Source organism: Mchenga conophoros, linkage group LG9, assembly GCF_057382185.1.
Source record: "Mchenga conophoros isolate Kocher_MC1m ecotype Shallow Benthic linkage group LG9, M_conophoros_male_GT1.1, whole genome shotgun sequence".
NCBI classification, from domain to species: domain Eukaryota; kingdom Metazoa; phylum Chordata; class Actinopteri; order Cichliformes; family Cichlidae; genus Mchenga; species Mchenga conophoros.
The window spans coordinates 30,217,359-30,242,040 of record NC_140534.1 but is presented as its reverse complement, the minus strand read 5'-3'; the positions used below and the strand labels follow the sequence as shown (position 1 = coordinate 30,242,040).

General features: G+C 40.3%; 1 protein-coding gene across 1 annotated transcript in view; it reads right to left on the bottom strand.

Moving 5' to 3' along the window:
* ofcc1 (orofacial cleft 1 candidate 1) overlaps nucleotides 1–24,682 on the bottom strand; it is a 73,901-nt gene that overhangs the window by 15,873 nt on the left and 33,346 nt on the right. Inside the window, exons 17-20 of the mRNA XM_085287481.1 lie at nucleotides 15,776–16,030; nucleotides 13,480–13,732; nucleotides 12,934–13,097; nucleotides 7,638–7,797 (exon numbers count right to left, since the gene is read on the bottom strand). Coding sequence (XP_085143607.1) covers nucleotides 7,638–7,797; nucleotides 12,934–13,097; nucleotides 13,480–13,732; nucleotides 15,776–16,030 — 832 coding nt within the window. The remainder of the gene's footprint in view (nucleotides 1–7,637; nucleotides 7,798–12,933; nucleotides 13,098–13,479; nucleotides 13,733–15,775; nucleotides 16,031–24,682) is intronic.

The window sequence follows — 24,682 nt, the reverse complement described above, 5'->3', positions numbered from 1 at the left end:
CACTTTCAAGAGTCCAATTTGTTGTCTTCTGTTTCACATTAGGGGATGGCAGTGCAGCAGAAAAAAAGGACTCTTTAGGACGTGGCCCGCTGGAGGAGGAAGAAGTCGAGGCTTGAAAGTGGCGAAAACCTGTTGTCAGTTTAACCTCTTCCAGCTGCCCATGTTTTGACAGCTGACATGCAAAGCTTCATATTATGAAGAAATTATAGGGAAAAGCTTTTCCTCACTAATGGTTTCATGAGAGTCAAGTGTCCAAAATATTCAAACTCAATGTTTCGAAACAACACCCGAGCATATTACCTAAATCCTTTTGGTTGACACAGAGGTTGAACATAATATAGGCTGCTAACCAAAGGCGCTTCCTTGTTTAGACTCCTCTTTTTCCCCTCTCACATTCCATCTCTTTGAAAGAAAAGCCTGCCCAGGCCCAGGCATTGGTAGATAATGACATCCTCTCCCTGGATTAATTGTAAGGGACACATTAAGCAATGGAGCTGACACTCCCTGTAATTAAACTGTTCACACCGACGAGTTCATACTGGAACACTTTCTCCTTTCTCTTGCTATCTAATGTTGGAACTGTGCGCCTGTTTAGGAATGCAGGTTGACTATAAGAAAAGGAAGTGTGTGGTGAAATTTAAACCCAAATAAGATAAGGTTTGTGCTTTTTAACCCTCTTTATGAGCCTGCAATGATCTCACTACATTTAAAAGTAGTCAGCTCATTTTACTGAAGATATTCTGTATTTGTGTCCATAAAATCTTGCGTGCGAATTGGAAAAGAGGTGAATGTGTTTGATCTTTATCTGTTTTTTCCCCCCTCTCTCTTCTTTTTTAACCACTGTGCACCACTTTCACACATTACTGCTCAGCAAAGTCCATGACCTTTTCAGGAACACAGGCATGTAGCCTTAGCAGTCATATCTCATATTGCGCTCCCTAATGCTCCGACTGTGGATGCTGTGCTTGCTGCTGTGTCGCTCCTGTCCTTGCCTGTCTGCTCGCTATCGCCTCGGGCCACTGGGGCCCTCAGCACTGTCCACTAAAAAAAGAAGAAACAAAAATCCACTGTAATTGAAGAAGTCTCTCTAATGTGACATGCACACGCAGGCAAGCAGAAAGGTTTGCATGAACACAGTCACACTTATAAATGTGCATGACAGTTTACACACATGCAGGCATACTGGGCCTACATGAACAGGTTTGCCTTCATACACACGCAACCAAGCAAATAAATGCACGCGTGCACACACACGTACACTTGCCCGCACACTGACCACATTGCTCTTTTGTAGAGCTTATTGGGGGTTGGGAGGACTATTTTGATCCCACGCACAAAGGCGCACACACACAGACACACACACACTACAGACCAGTAGTTGCCCTCTGACTCTAAAAACCCTTCCTGTGCCAGTGAACCACTCAGCTCTTCCTCTCCTCTCCCGGGGTTCCTGTGTTGCTGTTATGGGTTCCTTTTGAGGAGCTGAAGGTTCTATTGTTCTGTGACAGCGGTTCCTGTGTATCCTGTCACGGCCTACTGCTCCCTCTGTCTACCTTCCTCTCCAAAGCTTCTTTCTTTACATGAGTCTAGATTTGCATCTCAAGTGGCTCACACTCATTTAACTGTACTATTTGAACAAGCCCAAGATTGATGAGTACAAGTGCGCAGGCATGCACACTTGTAGTGTTTTGAGGACTGAATTTTATTTATTTAACTATGGGATTAAGATTTTTTTTGATGCCTCTGAAAATAGAGAACGTGCATGTCCTCATAGCTATTGTATAGATTAGGCAGGTATGATATTTGTAGCCTATATTATTTTGTCTGACTCCAGATGAACTTTTGCAAAGAGATTAAAGCTCAAAATCTATTTTTATCACTTGGTAATTGGTGCCAAAAGTGTGACCCTGACAGTCCTCCATGGTCAGGGGCTCACAACACACACAGGCTCTGGATTAAAATGGAGAACACACCTCATATGATTAACAGCCAGCCTCCCAGACACAAGTTATCATTACCACTCCAGTCTGTGCCATTTGACTCTCAACAGGTTTACTCTCCACCAAGCGCACTGCTGTTGCAAAACACCTTGGGTGTTCCCAAACTCGCCTGCTGGTAACCCATTACCTAGACATACAGAGACAAACGGCACAAAGGTACGCAAATGTTGATGCAATCAGGTTGAGAAAACATCTCCAGGGCCATCATACAACCCCCTCTCTCCACTCTCTCCCTCCTTCCTCACTTCTTTTAATCTCTCCCTCCCTCCTTCAATTAATACAATGTCACCACCACCACTGGGAAACTTTCCTTTCGGTGAATTAACAGCAACGGGAAAGCTGGTGCTCTACTCTGTCACTGTCATAGCGGTAGCTCCGACAAAACAGTTTGCGTACCTGCTTAAGTATTACAGAAATTAACACCTCCCTTCCAGGTACAGTAATCAAGGGGGTGACGGGAGACAATTAATTAGGTCCATCTGCATCACTGCCTTTACATAATTAATGGGGCTCATTACTGCACCACTAGTAAGATGTGGAGCATGCAAGCCCTCTCACTAGCTGGGAGCATTACTGACGGCACAGAAAAAGTGAAGATTTTTGTTTATTTGAAATCACTGAAATGCGCCTCTAGTTGGCTAACCTGTGGTACTGATTGCCGTCTACCAGCAAAATATGTGAAGTTTTTATTCATTTATTCCACAGGTTTTAAAAACATCATCCTGAATCAGTCGTATATCAGGGCAAATCTGATAAACAAATGAAGAACATATGATGTTTTCTTTATGATTGTTGTTATCACAGGAAAAGGAAGATTGTATTTATCACACGATTAAATTAAAAAGCTACATACTAGTATTTTACTCGCCCTCTTTGCTTAGTCAGTGGACCCTGCTGTTGACATCTTCACCTGAGGAATTTTTAAACCTTCAAGCAACTCAATGGAACAACTCGATGGATGAATCTTATAATATAAAGTTAATTGGTGAGAAAGTAAAAATGAGATTATGTTTTATGACCACCTTGTGAAAATTACAAGTTTGATAATAATAGGCCATTTGCAGGTTGGTTATTGAATGTGGATTCTTTTTTTATTGTTTCATTGCTTGGGGGACATAGAGCATTACAGAGATTTTGCTGAGCATGCTAACACCATCAAGAATCTACTTTTAGCCTAACTGATTACCTGCCTCTCATATTCTACTTGGTTTAATTTTAGCCTTTAAAAAAAATTATTTAAAAAGAAACAGTGGGGGAAAAAAAATGGTATGACTTCATGTTGCACTTGGCAGGTCTGTTGTTTGGAGATTTTTGGAGAAATTGCCACCTGTTACAGGGCTAATTTTTATGCCCCTGAAGTTTATCTGGACTGTTTTTTTACTTTGGGGTTTGGAGCACTGATCGGTGGCTCCATTATTAGCATTGCACAATCTGTAAAGTCCTTGCTTCAAGGTGTTACATGGTAAGTCAGTTCATGATTTGTATGTGTTTAAAAATAATGGAGAAGTCTCAGCAATATAGCTTCTAGAACAGGTGCCGACATATAATAGAATCATACGTTTCAGAAATTTTTAAATGATTGTCTGTAGAAATCTCCAAAATAGAAAAATAGGTGGTTCTACAACTTTTAAGGAGTGGAGATGTAAGTATAAGCCTAACCTTTATTGCTTGAAAGGAAAAGAAAGTGGGGGTAAAGTGGAACCCATGCCTAGGCCAGAAACAGCTATTCACTGCTAATGTCGTAACGTGCTACAAACGAATGTGTTACTTTCATCCAATTACAGTTACAAATATTTAATTACAAAGGTTCTCAGTGATTTCAACAATAGTTAGAGAGAAAAAAGAAAACTTGCAGCTTGAAGGCTGAAGAAAATGGTGGCGCGGTCTAGATGCGGACATTACTTTTACTTGCACAAAAGGACGAGAGGTCAATGGTGAAGTGAAAAGAGCATCCAGGACAGAAACAGCTACATTACAGGTAGCAAAGAACAGGGACGCCACTTAATCTTGCCATATGAGGGCCAATAAAAGTATTGCGTTGGCACAGCAAAAACAGAATTTCGAATTTTATTTTGCTGTTGTCATATACCTGAAAAATATGGCAAAAAAGAGAGAACTCAAAACTCTGCTAATGCCCACAATGAAGGCTCACCAATGTTCACCCATGCTAACCAACTCTGTGATGATACACTATGTGTAACATGCACATTTAAAGTGCACACATCATGCTTGATGACATGGCTAAAGACTAGATATAGCACCCTGTTTTTTTCCCATTATTATGAAGCCTCTTGTATTTCAGTGAGGGTTAAAGAGGCTTTCTTTTAGCAGGTGAGCTTCTGTGCTACATGACAGTTAGGCATCCAGAATATGTGCAGTTACAAAACTTTCATATTTACACACTGTTTAACATGATTTTAGCCTAGATGGATACCAGCTAGCTGTTTAGGAGGAATCATAATCAGCAGAGTTGTTTCATGTATTTACTTAAGTATGGATGGGATGAGAAGTTTTCCCCGGGCTGAGAAGAATCTGGAGGTATATCCATGATGACGCTGACACTGTGTGAGCACTGAGCAACACCCACCCTTTTGCACATGGACCACACAAAGGTCAAGTGTGTGGTGGTGACTGTCTGATGAATGCATTGCCTGCTTTCCAGGGGGGGAGAGGGAAAAAGGGGAAGTGGCTTTTCAAAGGTGACCACATTTCAGTAGAGGTGCGATGTTAAAAATAAAAAGCAATAATCGTTCTTTTCCCTTTTAAGGCTAAGCTTCTTTCAGCTTTGGTCCAGCCTCAACACCTCTACAGGGTTAGAAGAGGATCTAAGACTATAAAAATATTCAAAAGTGCCAGAGTTAGTTAAAAGAAACATGGGCTATTTGCAGATCCCGATAGCCCGAGATCGGATTTGTTCAAAATATCTCACTCTATCTTTTTCAATAACGTTTTAAATTTGGTTACAAACTCTTGATGCTCCTATGGGTACCTTGTTTTTCCTTCCCCTCATCCCTCCTTTTTCTCGCTCAGCTAATGAAGGTCTCGTAGCCCACTGTTATTAAAATTACGCCCTTGCCTCTGATATTAATTGGGTCCATAATAAGGAATGCGTCAGATTCATTATTTAATTGCAAGGGCACATTTGGAATACAGTTTCTGAAATGTATTTTTAATGAAAAACACTACATCCTGACCTAATCATATCAACCTTATTCTATCTAATTAAGGATGCAAAAAATCATTAGAGTTGCAAAATATTAGTTTCAGCTCTTTTGGGCTGCTCCTTTGCTCGCTTTCATGAATATATTTTTTCCCTGTCTATGATAAATAGTTAATGAGGGAAAAATGACAAAAATTTGCATGTAGTCAAATTAGTCTAATAGGGATATGTCTTTGCTGAGTTAGGAAAGTGACCCTTTTCATAGGAGAAACTGTTACAATAATTATGAAATAATGGTAAGGCCCATCTTATTTTGATGAAAAATGGTCTGCTTGAATAATGTAAAAATGTTAAAATGCAATAACCCTAAATTTTCATCAGACCAGAGAACGTGTTAACGTGTTAGCATTTTATCAGTTTAATAACATCAAATTAGGTATAATATGAAGTATGCTGTAATTGTTACCATGGAGGGGGATATGCAGTAATGCAAAGATGATTTAGCAGTGCACCACAGCAAGAGGCCATCAGCTGCTAAATGAGGCATTTTCTTAATCACAAACTTTGGGGATGTAATTTCTTTTAAAGTCTCCAAACAACGGAAGGCTCAATTTTCTTCCAATAAACAGGTCCATCACCATCCCATTAATGGCGGTGTAGTCACCTCTCAGAACAGGGGTTGCATTTCATTAAGGCATGAAGACCAATAAACAACAACAACAAAAAAGACTTTAGAAAAAGAATAGCATTTACACGATTACAATTATACTATCTAGTTTAGCAATGTAGTGTAAAACCATTTAAAAAGTGTATTTTTTAGGTCCTGCTGATGCAAAATGTATTCCTCTGTTTCTCTCACTTTTGTAGCTGAGTTTTTGTACAATTTTCTATCAAGAAGAATCCAGCTTTTCAAAGGTATCCATTCCCCTGTGTCTGGCACGTCACAATCGACATAGTTAAATACTTTGTTTAGGAAAACAAGATTTTGCATACTGTTTTGTCTTCATGTCTCCTGCTTCCTGTTGCACGTCCTGTCTTTTGTTTCAAAATAAAGTGTAACTACAGATTAAAAAAACCCCAACAAAGCATTGCATCATTGAGAGGAAGACACAAGTTCTAATGCCATGTTGACACAATCGGCAACAAGCTCACTTTGTTGCATCGTTCACCGCTGAAGTTTTGTTCCGTCTCTGCCTGTGGGGCTCTGTTGGTTGCTGCTTCACCCTGTTATTACTGCCCTGAAGAAATTCAGGAATGTTTAACTTTGCTTTATCACATGTCACACCTGTCACACGGTGACAAGTGTCAGGTATGAGATAGCAGCTTCATGTTGCCTTTTTCATTGAAACGAAATTCGCTTTTCCACAGCGCTGTGAACGCAACATAATGAATGCAGTCCTGCTTGTAGTGTAAACTTTGTTACGACACGGTTTGACGCGACTTTGATGTGTAGTCGTTCAGATATTAACTGCTACGACCCTCAAAAACTACATTTTGGTTTGGCCCACTCTGTTTTAGTTCTACAATTAGACAAAATAATGCATCACTTCCTAATGCGCAGACCATCTTTCACCACAGTCCACTGCAGCCTCTCATCCCGTTGCCTCACATACTTATTTGAGAAAAGAGCAAGGGAGTTAATGAACATGGAGAACATGTAGCGAGCAGTGTGCTACTAAAATACCCTACAGAATAAATTAAAGGGGGCTGCAGTTTGATCGCTGCATTCTATTTCCCTTATCTCAACAAGTCACATTTTCAATCACTATGCAAAGATTTTACATCAGGGGTAGGCTTTGTGCTAATACACTGCCCTCTCCTGTGCCACCATCATCGACCTACACGGGGCTGGGCCACATGCGTCATCCTCTCCCCCGTGATAGTAATTTCATGGGGACAAGCATTTATTTCAGCTGCCTTTCGAAATGTCCGCAATAAGGGAATGCCCACTATATCTCACACACGCATTCCACTGTGTGTGTTGATTGAGCAGTCTCTCTTTAATGAAATATCTTCGAAAATTGGTTTCCACAGACTAATCAGGCTGCCTGTTAGCTGAGTTTCTGTTTTGGTAATTATCTTGTACTAATTAGAACGGAGCTAAAGACCTCTGAGATGAATTCTCAGCTTTCTCAAATGTAACTAAAGAAAATTTAATGATATAAAATGAACCTATTCTATACATCCTCTCGGATGTAATATCTCCTTTAAAGTGACCAGTGAATGCTAACCCTGTGTTATCTTGGCTGCCTTTAAATGCTTCTGTTAGTGCCTCACTGATCTCACCCAGCTCAGCACTTTCATTGAGCACCTGCACCACGGCAGAAGACCTTATTGGTTACAAACACCACAGTTAATTCCTCCCCTTTGACCAGGTTAATTGAAAAGACTAGTATCATTAGCCCAACAGGTCACTATTGGTTTAATTACAATGCAATTTATTTAGAGACAGCAAAGGAGACCAATAATGTATCTACCTTGCGCCTCTCTCCATTGAACCCTCTCCACTGCTCTGCTTTCTTGACAATGTAGCTCAGTTCCTGATTGGACAGCTCAAGGTCTTGAGGCAGGAAGAATACCCCCTCCTTGGCGGTGAGTCGCTGAAAGACATCCAGCATGCGACCATCATTGTGGAGTCTGGAAGGTGTGTGGTGAGAAAAAAGAAAAGATTCAGAAATGTAAGACGGCGCAACAAAAGCAGACTGACTGGAGATCTTAGAGAACGTTTTTGACTAAACACAGCCTTTTGTAATAAAATACTGCACTGCATTCCTGATACAAAAAATATGGCTTCATATCTACATTTTAGCGTTATAATTTTTTAATTGCTGGTGGCAACTCAAGACTGATAAGAAGCTCTTTGAGCACATGAGAATATGCCCGACAGTGGCACGAGATTTAAAAAATGGCGACTTGCTATATGAGGGTACTTAGCCTGCAAATACAGCAGATATTAAAGAAACACAGAAGGGAATGGGAACTTCCCAATGACAGGGAATGAATGATGGCCAATAAAGTATACAGCGGTAACTGTACTGCCCACCACAGACCTAGCATTGTAAAGCCACACCTGGCCCTTTGGTTGTCCCTGACCAGCCCATGTTTGGTCAATCGGATTCAAATGTAAATACATGCATCATGTTGTTTTTCCTATTTCACCCATTAAACACTCTTTTTTATTGGAAATATTTTGAAGAGGATTTCTCTATGTATGTACATACATGTCTGCAAGGGGATATAGCTTCACTGTAAATGCACTGGAGCAGACAGTGATGAGAAATGTCAGATCACGGCAAAAAAAAAAAGAATGACTGATGCAGAATGAATGTGGAGTTTTTGACAGGCCACGGACTTCTAAGTATTTATTTACTGAAGTCAGTAAAGCTATGTCCTTAGTTTTTGTCGAGCACATTGCTGTGTTTAAGAATTACATTTAAAATTGCCATTATGAGACTAAACACACAGAGAAATACAAGAACCTGACTGATGCAGCCTAGAAACCTTTACTGGCAAAGCTGCAAAAGCAACAAAGACTTTTTACTCAGATTTACGCCTTAAATCATCAGACTTTACTGAAGCATTATAACACAAACACAACTAATGAGTGAAATTACTCGTTTATGTTATTTCTACAAACACGTATGTATATCAGTTTAGGAGTCACTGGCAATTAACCTGCTTTACCACTGACGTATGAGAACATGTTGCTTGTTTCATTGCCACCAAGAACCAATCTTTTTTTTTTCTTAGTTTGTTATTAAGAATATTAATTGCGTTCATTAAATCATGGTCGCTGGTTGTAAACAAGTGCACCTATGAGAAATGGAGGCTGGAGGATGGTGAACCAAAAAATGTTTCCACTGTTGCAGAAACATGTAAAATGCGGTGCGTAATTAAATATATACGTTTGTTATTTCATAGGTTACTGCAGTATATGCCCTCAAAAGTTCCAAGAGCATTTGAAACATCACCTTTATTCACACATACCTAGAAAAGTTCATATGAAACCTATTTTTGGTTCCAGAACACAGACGTTGTGTGGATCTGCAGCTTGCAGAAATGCACAGGGCCAACTTTTTATTCTGACAGCTGGGTTGGATGCTCTATAAAAGTCTAATACATCAATTGAAACAGCAAAAGGAATCAAACAAATTGGCCTGTGAGTGGGAAGTATTTTGTGGACACAAGCTGAGTGTAGAAATGTCTGAGTTTGGCTGGGTGTCTGCGTGGTTGCACAAATATTAATGTGTGGGAGTCGGATCCTGGGATGTTCTTCAGTGTTAATGCTGTGCTTCAAAGATGGCAGATACAGTGGACGTGCTGGTTGCAGATGCATCTGGAGAGCCCGGCTTGAGTCACAAGAAAATTTTCTGCCCAGCAGAAGGCATATTGATTCATACCTGCACATGAGTACGCATCACCAAAATGCTATTTTTCGTTTGCCACATGCAGCCAACCCCTAAAAAGAAACACCATGTCTGTAAACAAATGTCTTGGCTGACCATCAAAACCAACAGACCTTGTGCCCTTCCACAGAGATTCTAGCCTGTCAGAGGGTAATCAACTCTCAAATAAAACCAACATCAAGGAGGCAAGGATTTATACAAGAAGCTGGTACGGAGCTTTGAACTCAGCATCATTCCCCATTGCTCTTGGGAGTGGGATGTTTGTAGAATCTTGACCTCAGACACAGGAATAGCATGCATTCATTTTAATCCTACACTTGAATTGTGCTTCTCATTCATTTATGCGGTTTCTCTCTTGGAGGAATTCACCATCTTTGCATCTCCGAGCTTCAAAACGGGCTAATTTCTTTGGTGTGGAAAAGGCCTGAATTTAAGTATGTAATTCTTTACCATGTAGGTTGTGATCTGGATGACAAGGCTCGTGGCAGGTCTTTGTTTAAGCACAAGGTTCACGAGTTGATGTCAGTGGATGAAAGGGTCAGAGAATAAAACACAAATGATTTGTCTTTCTAACGTATATGTTAGTATTATCTCACCCAAAGGTTTTTCTCACTTTGGTTGCTCTGTAGTGTAGTGGTTTACACATTTGCCTAGCAAGCAAAAGATGGGAGGTGACACAAATCCCTTTGGGGTTGCATCAAGAAAGGCATTCAGTGTGAAAACTGCTCAATCAAACATGCAGAGATACCCACTGTGGAAACCCTTAGTGAACAAAGGAGCAGTCAAAAGTAGCTTAAACTGTATTTCTCAATTTACAGAATGTGTGATTTATTTTAAAGGATCCTATCAAACTAAATTTAATAGAACAGAAGGATTCAGTGCAAACAAAGATACCTTCTTATCTTGTTCCATCAAAAACAAACTTGCAAACCTCTTCTAATGAAGAAGGAAAACTGATAAAGACACTGATGAAGTAGACACTTGCAGTAACTGAAACAAACAAAGTTTTTTTTCTTTTACAGTCTTGCAAAAATGTTGATGGAACTACCACTACACTACTACTTTTATAGCTGCTCATTTTGGTTTCCATAAAGGGTCAAAGAATACAGAGGTATTTTACGTGTATTTTTGCAGGCAGTGAATAAAAGCTTCCTAAATGTAATTAAGAAAAAAGGATAACAGTCCATTCTATCTATACATACGGCCTGGAGCATATTTTTTAGAAATAGGTCATGGTCTGTGTCAGAGCCCCTTCCTTGTAGCCAATAGGAAATTGTAACCCATAAAATTATCAGCCTTGCTTCAGCCTCGTGGCCTACATTCAGTACAAACCCGTGTGGCTGCTGAGTGGCAGAAGTCATTATTCCCGGCTGCTGTTTTAATATTGTCCATTTAGTCTGATCCCGATAAGCGTCTCGCTCACTGAAATTAGATGGCACCATCTCCTTGGCTGCCAATCTCAAACTGATTAATTCAATAGGCGCTTTCTTACATTTTAAGCTATTAATGGAATTTGGTCGTATGTTAGAGTGAGAGAACACACCTTGGATGAATACTGAGTTACACTATTCAGTAATTTATCACCTGCCTGCCTTTAAAGTGAGTCCTATATTGCAAAAAGTCTGTCAAATCAAATGCCTTTGAATGTTTGAGAAAGAGCAGTGTTTGTTTTGCCTGGGCTTTCGAACTAATCAGCAAAAGGTCTATAGATGACATGAAAAAGCCATCCGAGTTGCCAAATCACAATGCAGGCTAGCAACCAAATGTTTCAACATGGCTGACCTCAATCTGCAAGACATGAGTGGAACACACAGTGCATTAAGATAGAGTATGTGTGTTCATCACCATCCGCACGCCGTCCTTTTCAATATGTATGAAACCTGCAGTGATCCCAACCATGCAAAACACCCAGCCTAATCGGATAAAGTAAGGGGGTTCCATATTCACGCTATATCAAAACACATCTAACGTTTGAATTAGAAATGATTTCCATTTTCCAGTGAATTGCAGCGAATGGTATGTTCAGGCAATCTAGCTGTGTGGTGCGTGTGTATATTCCTGATTCTGTGTTTAATAAGTTTGTGTATGCTTGTGTATATGAGCCTTTGATGCATAACTCCATCAGCAATTCCCTGCAACTATAAATTCAAAATAAATTACATCAACATCTGTTTATATTTTAGATTTTTTTTTGTTTACAGTTTTTTTGTGGACAGAAAAGGTGAATAAATACTTGATGAAGGGTGGAACAAGCAGGATAGTAACATTTAGATATACTGTATTATTATTAACTGGTGCTATACTATCCAGTCGTTAAGTGATGACGTGACGAATCCTACTTCCGGGCCTAAAGTAGTCTGCGTTTAATAAGGCCTGGAGACTAGCCAGCAACCCCTGTCAACCTCTAGTCCTTAAAGAAAAATGTGTATTTCCGGTTAGCAAGTGGTTGCTGGAAGTTGCTGTTCAAGAAGAGGTATACAGTCCTACACAAGAAACATCTTCATGATTGTTTTGTTGCTAGCAGATTGCTGTTTCCACCTGCAGTTTGCAAGTTGCAATCAAGTTTCACTACTCCTCGAGGAGCAGTTGGCCAGTGTTTGTAGGCAGGTAGCTGACTTCCAACTATAGGTGGCCACAGCTAGTTGCTAGCTGTATTTTAGCCGTGTGATTACTAGCAACCGAAGCAATCATAAAGAGATTTTTAATGCAGAAACTTTAGCAACCACTTCTTAACCACTTGTTAACAATGTTTCCCTCGAAAATAGAGGTTGTCAGGAGATCACTTACCTGTCTCTAGGCCGGTGTGACTGAGACCCAAAGAAACCAATTTCAAAATGTCATCGTTCTGATTTACTAAATGGGGAGGAGGTAAGGTTTGGACGATTAAGGGCTGGTTGTGCATTTGTGTGCTGTGGGTTGCGGGGGTGTTATAGGTTTTACTGCAGTGGTTTTATTGTCCCAGCTCACTTGAGATCAGATTGACCTACATGTAGCCCCTGAAACAGAATTTAAGGCAGACTTATTTGTGGGTGTCTCATAAAGATACTTTGTATTTAATGCCACAGATACAAGTGGCATTAACAAGTGATATAACTTGTTTTCAGATTCAAAACAAAGTTCTTGTAGATGGTTGACTTAAACCAAGCCAGCAAGTATTAAATACGTTTATTGTACATATTATATACTAGGAGCATACCGAAAACAGAAACAAATTAACATTCAAAAATACATTCATTTTATCTCTAAAATAACAAGAAAATATTTGAGATTTATTTTAATGTTAATGCCAGTTGCTTCAAAACATTTTGTGTTTAAGATAATGTAATTGTTTTCTTGCTATATTTGGTATTCTAACTGTGTAGCTCACCTGAGCAGGTACATGGAAAGGATGGTGATGGAAAGGAGAAAAACGACAGCATAGAGGAAGAGGGTGATGATCACCCCCGCTGCACCTGATTTGTCAGCTTGATAGAAGTGCCAATAAAGCTTGGCAGCATCCCCCACTGGTGTGTCAGGACTGTAGGAGAGGCGCTAAGGAGACAAGGATTAAAAATAAATAATAAGTAGTTTCCTATAACTGTGGATGCAGAAAATCTCTTTTTCTAAATGAAGATCACAAGACAGTTCACGGATTTTCTTTCACATATTTCAAAAGTCAAAATATAACAACGTTTTCTCTCCCTTTTTACGTTTAAGTTGCTGCCTACATGAAACTGCAGCAAGAAATGTCCAATCCATTTCAGTCACCTTACACATCTAACCCGCTGCCAAAAAAGACACCCATCCAACCTTGCACATTTTGCTTCTCACCCTCTCTGCACTCTTTTTTTTGTAATCTAAAGTCACTTTGCCAAGATAAAGTGAACTCCTATTTAAAGTGCACAAGTGTCCAAGTTATTTTTAAGTGACTTACCCCGAGGATGGCGTCCACTGCAAAGACTGCCAGGGGGTCGAGGACTGTCCACACTCCCTGAGCCATGATAAACTTTGACGTGAAGGAAGGGAGTGAGCCAAATATCTGTTGACAGCCCCATCTGATCAGAACCAGCAGGAACGTTATTGCGTTCAAGGTCAGGGGACCCACCACCACCATTGCCAGCTCCTCCCGGGTGTGGAGTAAAGAACTCTGGTACACGAGGTCCACCGTGTGTGCGTGGAAGTGGAATCTGGTATGAGAGGAAAGTGTCAATATATGTGTACCATATTTGTGCTTGTGATGCTTTGCAGCTCAAGGGCAGCTGTTTCCAGCAACTCCATATACTGTGTTATAGTATTTGTGGCTAATTCACTCAAATGACTTTGATGGCATTATGACTGACTGTTGTTAAGGAAACCTTTATACCTATTACTATCATAAAAGACACTAAAGATGCAAAGGACACTGAAAGTAAGAGTATTACCACCTTTGCCGATACATGGCAGAGCTTATCCAAGCCCGTTGTACGTTAAACTCCCCATTTACAGCAAGCCTCATGAGTTCCTTAATCTTCCCATCAGTCAGGAGGAGGTAGAGCCAGTGGTGGGAGAGGAGGGGTCCAGTTTTCTCTCATTAATTTCCATCTGATTTGCTCCAAGAGTCAAGCATCTCTCAGATTCTGTCCATTAATCTGACAGTAGAGGTCCATTGGTGTTTCATCTGAAGCAAATCTCTCAAGAGATTCAAGCCCCAAAAAGTCATTTCAGAGAACAGAGATTACCTCTCTGGATGACCGGTAAAGACAAGAGACTTTGATGTGTTATTTTTTATATTTCCAGACAAAATTATAAGTAAAAATCTTAAGATCTCTCTCAAATGCTTCCTATTATTTTGGCACAAAATAAGAGACATTTTGTGCTATAATTAAAGTACATTTAGTTAAGTACAACTTTGACATACTTTTTCTGTCCTTGAAGAATGTGATTTATGCTACACTACTTCTGATCGCTCTCTTAACAGATTACATTGAAAAACATATTTAATAAGCACAAAAATATTATACTGCTTATGCCTACAGTATATGTTTACTTATAATTCAGGATATTCTGAACACAAGATGTTTAGTACCTTAGACCAGTGTATTACTGCTTTGTAACTTGAGTGAGTAAAAGAAAAGAAGAGAAGAAATGAAGCACTCATAGATGACTGTAGAAGCACTGAAGGCCAGGGACTTTTGCTGTTGGGGACTCTTTGCAGGCCAATGATGTCCCGGGATGGATTATGGGAAGGGAGAATGCAAAAACAAACAGACACAGACGTAGAAAGAAAGAAAAAGGAACGAGTGTGAGATATAAGGGTGAAGCGAGGTATGCCTGTCATCATGCCAACCGCTCTGACTGTCACTTAGTCTCTCTCTCCCTCCCTCTCAATGGGCATCATCAGCTCTGACCATTGCATGGAGAGAGAAATGCTTGGAGGGAGAGCAGCAGATTTGGACATGTGGAAGTTGTCATCCAGCGTTGACCCCCTCTGTTTTCACATTTTTGTTTTCTATCCGCCCCCTCAGTCCATTCTTTTTTCCTTTTTTTTTCACTCAGCCACATTTTTTTTTCTTCCTGAGCTCTCCTCCATCACTTTCCATGATGTTTGCGCCCCTGAGTTATTGTAATAAAAACCTGGTTGTATGCATGTTTGCAGCCAGCCCTTTTATTGTGATGAATTAAATCAGCACCATATGCTATTCCAATGTGATTTAACAGTTCTGTGGCATCTTATTGCTGTTTATTATCAATGCTGCGTACCAAATAATAACAATAAATTCCTTCCAAATAATGTAGCCTTTTGGGACTTAAAGCTGTGTGGTGAGCAAACTCCCCCAGCAATGGTTTGTTAATATTGAGAAAGTCTTGTTAAAATGTTAATGGGGGGATTCCAAACAGATGATCTGGGTGTATCAAGCCTGCATTTGCCAACACACACACCAAGACACACACAGCACATCCTCATCCTCTCAGCTTGTTGTCCTCTCCGCATCGTATTTTCCCATAACTGTACACCGCATGTGTGTGAGCCTACATTCAGGTCATGTTATGTGTGGCCATGCTAATGAATTTACAGTATGGTAATATGCTACTATTATCTGGTATGTGTCAGTCCTCTGTTTTTATTAATGGATTTATGTCAGCAGCAATGTGTGCGCTTGAAAAGTTTTGCGCGTCTGTGTGTGTATTCATGCGATCCTCTTCCATGCATGTGTGTGTGTGCAGGGCAATATCAAAGGAAGCAAACTCACTTGTTGACAGGAACTGCTATGGCCTGGAGGTAGAGCCACTGGCTGCAGTAATGCAGGTAGAGCCTCAGAAACCACATCAAAGCCAGCAGCAGTATAATGAGGCCGAGCTGCTGAACGGAGCCATGCCAGCTACTATGCAGTTGTTGTTGTTGCCGCAGCAACGGTAGGCCCAGCTCAGATGGCAGCATGGAGAGAGCCAGACGCGCTCGGTCAGACAGACACGGAGGACAGGAGCCAGGTCCAGTCAGTTGTGATCTGTTTTCATAAGAGGAGGATCATACACACTGTACATGACTATCTGAAGTTTTCTTCAGCATTTCTTTTTTTTTTAGACACTGATACTATTACTCAAGTATGTAATTATGTGAGTTCATTACTCAGATTTCCTCCAATGAAAGCATTGTAATGTCTTTTTTTCTCATTAATTTTACATCACACTTTCAGGCTGGATAAGAACGTTCATGCACAGGTGACCACATAAAGCAAGATTACTGAAACAGAACAAAGGTGTTGACTTTGTTCAGTCGATTTGGAGGTTATGACAATCACTTTGAATAATGATGCAAATCCTTCCTCCTCTTTCTGTTGCATACTATTCAGAAGCTTATTTCCATCACGACAGCCATGCAGTAAACATTAAAGGTAGGGAAATGTAGTATTCAAACTGGCACACACACGCATACAATTGCCAACATATACACAAGTGCTCTCTCTTTTTTTCCCCCTCACTAACACACCAAAGACACGCAAACAGATAGGAATCCCTTTCAGCGGTGCTCAGCTTCCCTCAGCACCTCTGCCTCCTATGTGCCGCCCTTTGTCAGGCCTGCTCAACTATTCCCTTTCATAAGGAGTGCACAGATGGAGCAGTGGAGGCAGGAGCAAAGGAAAGGAAAGGAAAGGAAAGAAAAGGAAAGGAAATACCCTAACATAAAAACCTGACATTTCACATTTGTGTATAGGTAAATTAGGTGTGCATTTACAACATTCGTTGACTTTTGTTCAATATAATTTGCACATGTCAACAAGCAGTGATAGTGATGACTCCTAGCATTCGCCTGATAGTAATTAGAACAAGACTTAAAGTAGGTGTTTACAGTAGAGCTATGGCGAGGATCACACAATGTGACTTAAGGCATATGCCTGTGGACATCCCCATGTCTCACCACTGTGTCCCAGAGCACAGTTGGAATTCACTTTGTAGTGTGTATCTAGGGAAAATGGTACATTGCCTAAAGACGAAAAACCGAATCAATTGTATTGCTCTCTCACCCCCATTACCAAATGTGGGCTAGACTTGCATCAAAATGTACAAGTGCATTGTGTTCCCTGCTTCTACTAATACGAAAATGTGGAGCCTCACATAGTTTTGTTCGAACCCAGAGATAATTTTGGCCGTCGCTGTGAGGTGTGAAGTGTGAAATTATCTGAAGTTGAATCAAGTTTCCTCAGTGGATGCTATTTAGAGCAGTGGTATATTTTGCTGTACATGTGGGAAAAGTTGGAATTCATTGAAAAAAAAAAAAGGTGCTCAGTCAAGAGTTTGGGCTGATAAATGTTCGAGCTTGGCTGAAATAACATTTATCCTGTTGGGCTAAATGTGTCATGAAAGTCTGTTATCACTCAGCTCTCTGTTTGAGATCTTAAACTAAAGTATACTCCACTGCGAATAAACTGCGTGTTTCCTGTGTGAAACCACTGGTTGCTCATGCACACAGAGTAAATATATATATTTATTCAGCCAAAGTCTTTGTTTACTATCACTGAAAAAGATCCAATTCAGTGCTTTTATACAAGATTTGGAGTTAAAACGCAGATAGAAAGATGATGTCTTAGCAAACGCATCTCATGCTTCTCCACAAAAGCACTTCCAGCTTTATCGCAACTTCACTGTGTTGTACAAAAAATGCTCTCCAAATCCCTGTAAACGCAGTGTGTCGCAGACACAGGCGAGATGCTACCCTGTCAACTGGCATCGCGCAGAAACAGCAAACACAATCTGACGTCCATCTTTCATGTAATGAAGATATTGATGATGCATGAAAGAGGAATATTTTTAGACGTCTTCACGAAGCGGCCCCTTCTAAAGGAAACCGGTAACATGATGTGAAATCTGTTATCCCGACTGAATTGATTTCATTATGGCACCTCCAATTACAAAAGTATAATACAGAAAAATAGGGGAAGGCAGCGGGCGGACGTGTGGGATTTTTATCTCGCAGGGATGAAGGATGTTTCATTTCAATATCACAGCCTGTCCTCTGAATGGCTGATAGTATGTGGCACAGTGGCCAAGTGATGAAACCAACCATTTCAACAGGCATGCATGGGACATAATACTATATTTTAATTGTAGTTTTAATGCTTTTGTGAAATCTGGGCCAGAAGCTGTTTGCTCATTATCTTAGTTTTGATATGTTTGTTCTTCATACCCGTGTCATCAAAGCATATTGCAAAAGGACTCATCATCCACTCCAAATCTTTCCTGAGTGTGCCAAGGCCTGTAAATCAGATTTAACTAGTGTGTTTCTGTCAGAAGCATCTCCTGGACTGGTTTTCCCAGGCTGGTGTCCCTTAATGTTGTACGCTATGACAACAAACAGACGCTACGCTCTTAAAAATAGCACAAAGCGAAAAGCAAGTAGTGACATGCATTATACCTTGAAGACGGCACGGGTAATACGAGATGGAAGGGTGGATGGGGGAGGGAGTACAGTGGGGTGTTCCATTTAAAATAGCACACTTATGGTGTGAAGGCTCCAGGGCTGTAGGGAGTAAAGGTAACCCGCAGATTCCCTCTGCGTAGCCCCGATGGCTTAAACCCTCCAGTGTCAGACCACTTAAAGTCTTGGACTTATCCCTTTATTCGGAGGATTAAGATATTTTCTGTCACTTTCTTATTTAGGCCACCGGCATTGTTTTTAAATTCCCACACTTCTTTTCCCACCTAGTCGATGAACGGTTTGCTGTTGGGGAAACAGAGAAAGCAAAAAAAAAAAAAAAAAAACCCACTGTGAAAATAGACTTAAGAGATTGACAGATAATGTAATTGTTTTCTTAGTGGCCCAGATGCATAAGTGTTGTGGTGATTATGGAAGTGTGATTATCTCTGTCAAGAGATAGGACTCAAGATACCACATCTTTGTTTATATTTCATTTTTGAGGAACGCTGATAATGCATTTGTTTTGAATTAGGAGTGTATCTGTCATCTGTCCTACGTGCGTTACACAATCAGGTCTAAGGCGTTGCTAGGGCTTGGAACGTGGTGAAAGGTTTTTGGTAATCTGAAAGAAATTTATAGGTCATCATGTCAGCCTTGTCACCTGTGTTTGCAGTACCCATGTGATACATCGAGAGCTTAGAGGCATTGCTGGCTAATGACGGTTGCAGACACAGGTAGTGGCAAAATGCGTTTAACTGGAATAAAACAAAGAACGCTGTCTATCAGCCAAGAAAAGAGAGAGCAAGTAACTCAGAGAACAATTAGTGAGGGGATAACTGTGTATTTAAAAGTGGTGAGAGCGTCCAGAATAAAACTTGTGCTTTAAGTGGTCTTTCACAAATTTGATTGGCATTGTATATGTGCATCAGTATGCTGTCAGTGTAGATAGTTATGATGGGGCATGTAGAGGGGAAGACCTAAGCTACTAGAGTCCACAAAGCTGAATCAAAACATACCACAGGCATCACACCCAAAGCTGCGAGACTAAACACCTATATCACTTTAGTCAGTCAGTCAGCCCAGCAACAGCATCCAGCATCACTGTCTTAAATTACAACAAAACAAACACAATATGATAAACAAAATGAATAATAAAAGTAATAAATCCTCTTTTGCTTTAGATGTTAAACTAAATGGCCTTTTTGTTTCAATGTTTTGAAACATACTTGTGTAATGTTAACCAGCCATTGCTCACTCCGGGCATGAGATATCTATCATTTTGTCAGAACATTGTTACATTTTACAAGTTGTTGGCACCCAAAAGTAGTTGGGAGCGCTTTGGCTTCTTTAGACTAACTAATTTAGCCTGGCATGCCACCTGCATAATCACTGTTACACACAAAGTAGACACACCAAGGCACTCCCTGGCCTCCCACAGCTGGATACTCCACAAAAACGGGTCCCCAACAGATTATTACTTGTTTCAATTGAATCGCTGCCAAAGCCATCACTGCTCCAGCTTCTTATGTCTTGCTTTTCATTTAACACTTTTTTTTTGCCTTTTGTCCCTGGAAACCAAAGAAGTGGATGTTATCAGTTATATTTGAATACTAATAATTATTTTGACATTTGACTCTAATGCAAGTGATCCTGAAAAGCTTGAAAAGTTCTTGAAGCTGTTTTGCATTTCATGCAAGTGGTTTCTTTAGTTCTGTAGGAGATCTATAATGCGAGTGCAAAAAAATCACAATAAAGAATTATTAACTAAAACTGCCAAATAAGTTTCAGAAGTTTGTGTAAATAAAATTCACGTGTATGCATTTCAATTATGTGAACAAACGTATTTATTTTTAAATTTTATTCATGCAGAAGTACAGATGTTTATTGCAGTTCTGGCACTGAAGCAGTGCTTTGCACAGGTGGGCCAAATATAATGCACGAAGCTTACAAAGTGGAAACCATAAAGAAACACGCTCCCATAAGATGTATTAAATGATAATTATTGGTTTCTAAGCTGGTATCATTTTCCAAAGCACCTCGAACGTGTATGTGTGTGTGCACAATAACAACTTGGACAGAGCATCTCTCTGTGCCTGTAAGGCTTTTAGATAATTGAGTCATTTTATATCATCTTGTGAGAACTTTTATTTATACAAGGAAAAAAAAGAATCAGAAAGCATGAAATAAAAAATGCATCGGATACAACTTTGTGCTCACTCTTTCTCTCGTACTCCCTCCTCTCATTTGTTTTTTTTCTTTGCTTTATTTTTTTCCAAGTGAAACTACCTTAACATGTTGAGGTTTTATAAGCACATTTATTTATTTATTTATTTTGCAAATCTGCCAAAGAGTATATACATACCCTAAACGAGCTCCATTGACAAAACTGGAGCACAGTGGCAGGTATTTGGAGTCAATTGCCATGTAATAAAACCTGTACACATCAGAATTAAAAATCAAGCCAATTACTTGCAATTAAACAGAAGTTATGGAGAACAGAATTTTAAAAAGTAAAAATATCTATGATACATTCATAGATGAGAGGTATAACAACGGCTCTACAAGTCAAACCATGTAACCGTCTCATATCTCATATTTGTGGATAAACTAGTCTTAGATCATGAGCCATAATTTAGCAACTTGACTCTTGCATTGCCTAAACTCCTCCTGCAAAAACATTTTGGCCTCCTCGCACACATTGGAATAGTTTAGATGCATAAATGAGGTAGCTGTTTCATTGCTGAGCAACATGTGGCGTTTTTATGGAGTGCCTGACTTAGCACGAGAGGGAATTAAAAATGGAAATGGCAGGTCCCTTGGTGCACCATAAAGTAGGGTGGAAACATTTCAAATGCAGATGCACCTGGGATGGACAAACACATACTGACTTTGCGAGTGCTACACACACACACTCACACACACACACACAAATGGTGCAACTACCACCACCCTTGTGCTCAACAATGAAGAACAGGTTGTTGTTTTCTCGCTCTCTCTCTAGATTTTTGGGGGGCGCTGAGAAAATACAGATATGGGTGCCAGTGGATGTGCAACACAATAAGCGATAAATGCAGAACAAATAAATGTTCCACATCCATCCATTCAGCAATCTGTGTGAGGTGTACAGGGACGGGTGCTGCAGAATGTATGTATGGCCCTCCAGAGAGTTGCATCAGTATTTAAATGGATTTCACTTTTTTGACCTTGCTTCATAACTGCAGGACATTGTCACCAGAGAGATAGAGACAGGATGGAGAGGGAAAGATGGAGAAAATGAGAGGCAGAGAAGTGAGATAAAGACGGAATTAACAGGAGGGAGGGAGAGGAAGAAAGAAAATAATAAAGAGCTATAGAGTCTAACTGTGCGGGTACGCAGAGATCAATTAAGTGAGTGCTAAAGACAAAAAGCAAAGATGATGTTTGACTTGAAGACGTGGCCTGAAATGCCTTTTGGAGTAGGAGTCTGTAACTCTCAAACCACTTTTTTTCCAATCCCAGGCTTTGTTACAATACATTACCACTAATGGGGGCCAATTATGTTCAATGATGTAATGTTTTGTTATTGATTCAAATGCTTCATTCAAAGGAATCCAGCCTCAACACAAATATGGATTAACAAAGATCATGATTTTTTTATAGATACTATAACTGTAACTGTCTCCAAGCAAATATAAGAAGAAGGTAAATGCCTGTCAGGCCTGCTCCACCTTTGTTTATTGCTGATAATAATAGCTAAAACGTGTGCAGATGACATCATGCATATATATATATATACAAATGCTGCAGTAGGCAACTGCAACTTCTGATTACATCGGCATCCAGAGAGCTTGTCAGTTATAGTATCAGAGCTGCCTGTCAGTAATATTTTCCTAAGAGTTCACATTTATTTGCACAGGACACAGTCCATTAGTGCATGTTTGTGCTACAGTGCATTGGCTGTTACATAGCTGCATGTAAAACTTGTAATTTCTGGAAGAGTTATGTGTTTATATAACGCTGGGGAACTAGTGATTACAGATATAAAAGAAAAAAGGAAGAGCGTAAGTTAAGTGCCATCTCTGGCTTAGCTCTATTTTTTCAAGTGCACACAAAGGCCTCATGCACAAATCATATGTGATTACTCATATATTCTTACATATAGCTCCTGCCACTTTTCAGTATCTGACACCTCCCCTCTTTCCCACGTGTCAGTGTGAAGCGCATTCATTTGACCCAGACCACCAATGGGACCGCAGTATGCGCCCACTGATGCACACCATCAGTGTGAATTAACCAATCATATTGCAGTGTTAGTCTGTCAAGGATGTGACAGCTCTGATTTCCATAAAGGAAGCGGCATGTTGATTTTGCGAGTATGTGTCTGTGAGATCTGAAAGTGACCCAGGGCACGTCTGGCCACTAAAAAAACCCCTAACATGTGCACTCGGGCCGTGGTAGCCAGGGGCCACTCTTTCACACATGCAAGCAGGTACTTGGGCATGCAGAAGCGCAGACACTTCCCTGCCCTCTCAGTACAGGAAAGAGCCCTGGAAAGCGCTAGAGAGGGGTGACTAGCACCACCATGTCTCCACCCACTTATCCTACCAGTATTACATCAGAATTTATTGACCCTTGCACAGAGTTGTGATTCGTAGCTGCAGTTTGCAGAGGATTGACAGCCTGAAACTGGGTGTTATTTCAGGTGTTTTTCTGCCTTTTTTCTGTACACAACTTCAGGCTCGGCTTTCTTTCTCTCCACGACAGTTGCTGGTCTTTCCCAGGCGTGCGGCACTGCGGGGTTGCACGTTACCCTTGTTATAAACACGTAAAATAGAATAACACTTAACTTGGAATCTTATATTTGAGCGAGGAAACATACTCAAACAGATGGAGGGCACAGAATGATAGAGACACAGAGATACACATCAGGGACGCTCCTATAGGCTCGGTTGGGGGAAACGGGTGGAGAGGAACGTTGGTCCCCAACGAGGCGAGTTAACTGGGGGAAATTAGGTCAGTGTGTTCCCTCTGACTCCACAGCAAGAGCAGGCTGTGCGTGTGCGTGTGTGTGTGCGTGTGTGTGTGTGTGTGTGTGTGTCCGTGTGTGTTTTCCAGTGCACCTACAGTATAACACTCCACCACTATAGCAACATACTGTGCTACACAATCAAGGTCTGCTCCTGATTTCGTGTGTGTGTGTGGATTTGTGTACCTGTTTGAGACTTATTAGCATATGAGCTACTGTGCTACCAAAAGTTCAACCTAACTTTAATCTAGTTCACTGTCACCGCAGTGGCTTCTTCCTTCCTTGAGTCCAGACTTAACGGTGGTGTTTAATAGCTGCAGCAATAACAGCTGAAACTGTATTTATTATTATTCATTCAACTTATCTAACTGAGACGACAAACAAGCATGTAACTAATCATGGCATCATAATTAGCAGCAAAATAGTTCAGATTTTGAAACAACTAGATAAAGGTTAAGCGACATTTATCCCCAGATGACCAAACAGCATTTTGTAATAAAAGCTTTGGGGACAGATGGGGACAGTTCTGCAGCCAGTTGTCCTCCAGAGAATGAAAACGCTCTCTGCTACCTTCAACACAGCTTTGTCTTCACTGTCGCTCTTCATGTTTCCCGATCAGGACGAGTCACACATACTATAATTGATATGAGATTTAGGGGATATATTTCAGTGTAATTAGAATCTTGATAATTGGACTAATTAGATCTAATTGCTATATGAGAATGACTTTGATTAAAACAGGTTTCTCTCCTCAAATCGAGAGTAGGAAAAAAAAATAGTTGGGTGACATTGATGAGGTATAATACGACACTATAGCAATTTGATAATAATCATGTAAGTATGTGGTACACTACATAGGAATAGGGTATATATTATCAGATAACAACTAATAGTAATTATTATTATTAGTAATAATTCGTCAATATCACACATGATGAGGTTTGCACAGGTCGAATGTGAGCTACCATTAGTATCTCATCACCGTGCTGAGTACACAAAATGTAAAGTAGTCTTTAAAGTGTAAAATTAATTCAGCATGTTTATCCTCGACCAAAAGCATTAAATTGGCCCGATCGAATTACAACAGCCATATTGAATCAGGTGCTTTGATTTTGCTCAGTGCTATTCTGTGAGAAAAAAAGAGGAGTATTGAAAATTACACTTGTAGACATCAAATAAACTGGAGGGTCGGCTGGAGTCTTTCAAGCGTGTTCAAACAGATATCAGCGGCACAGTAAC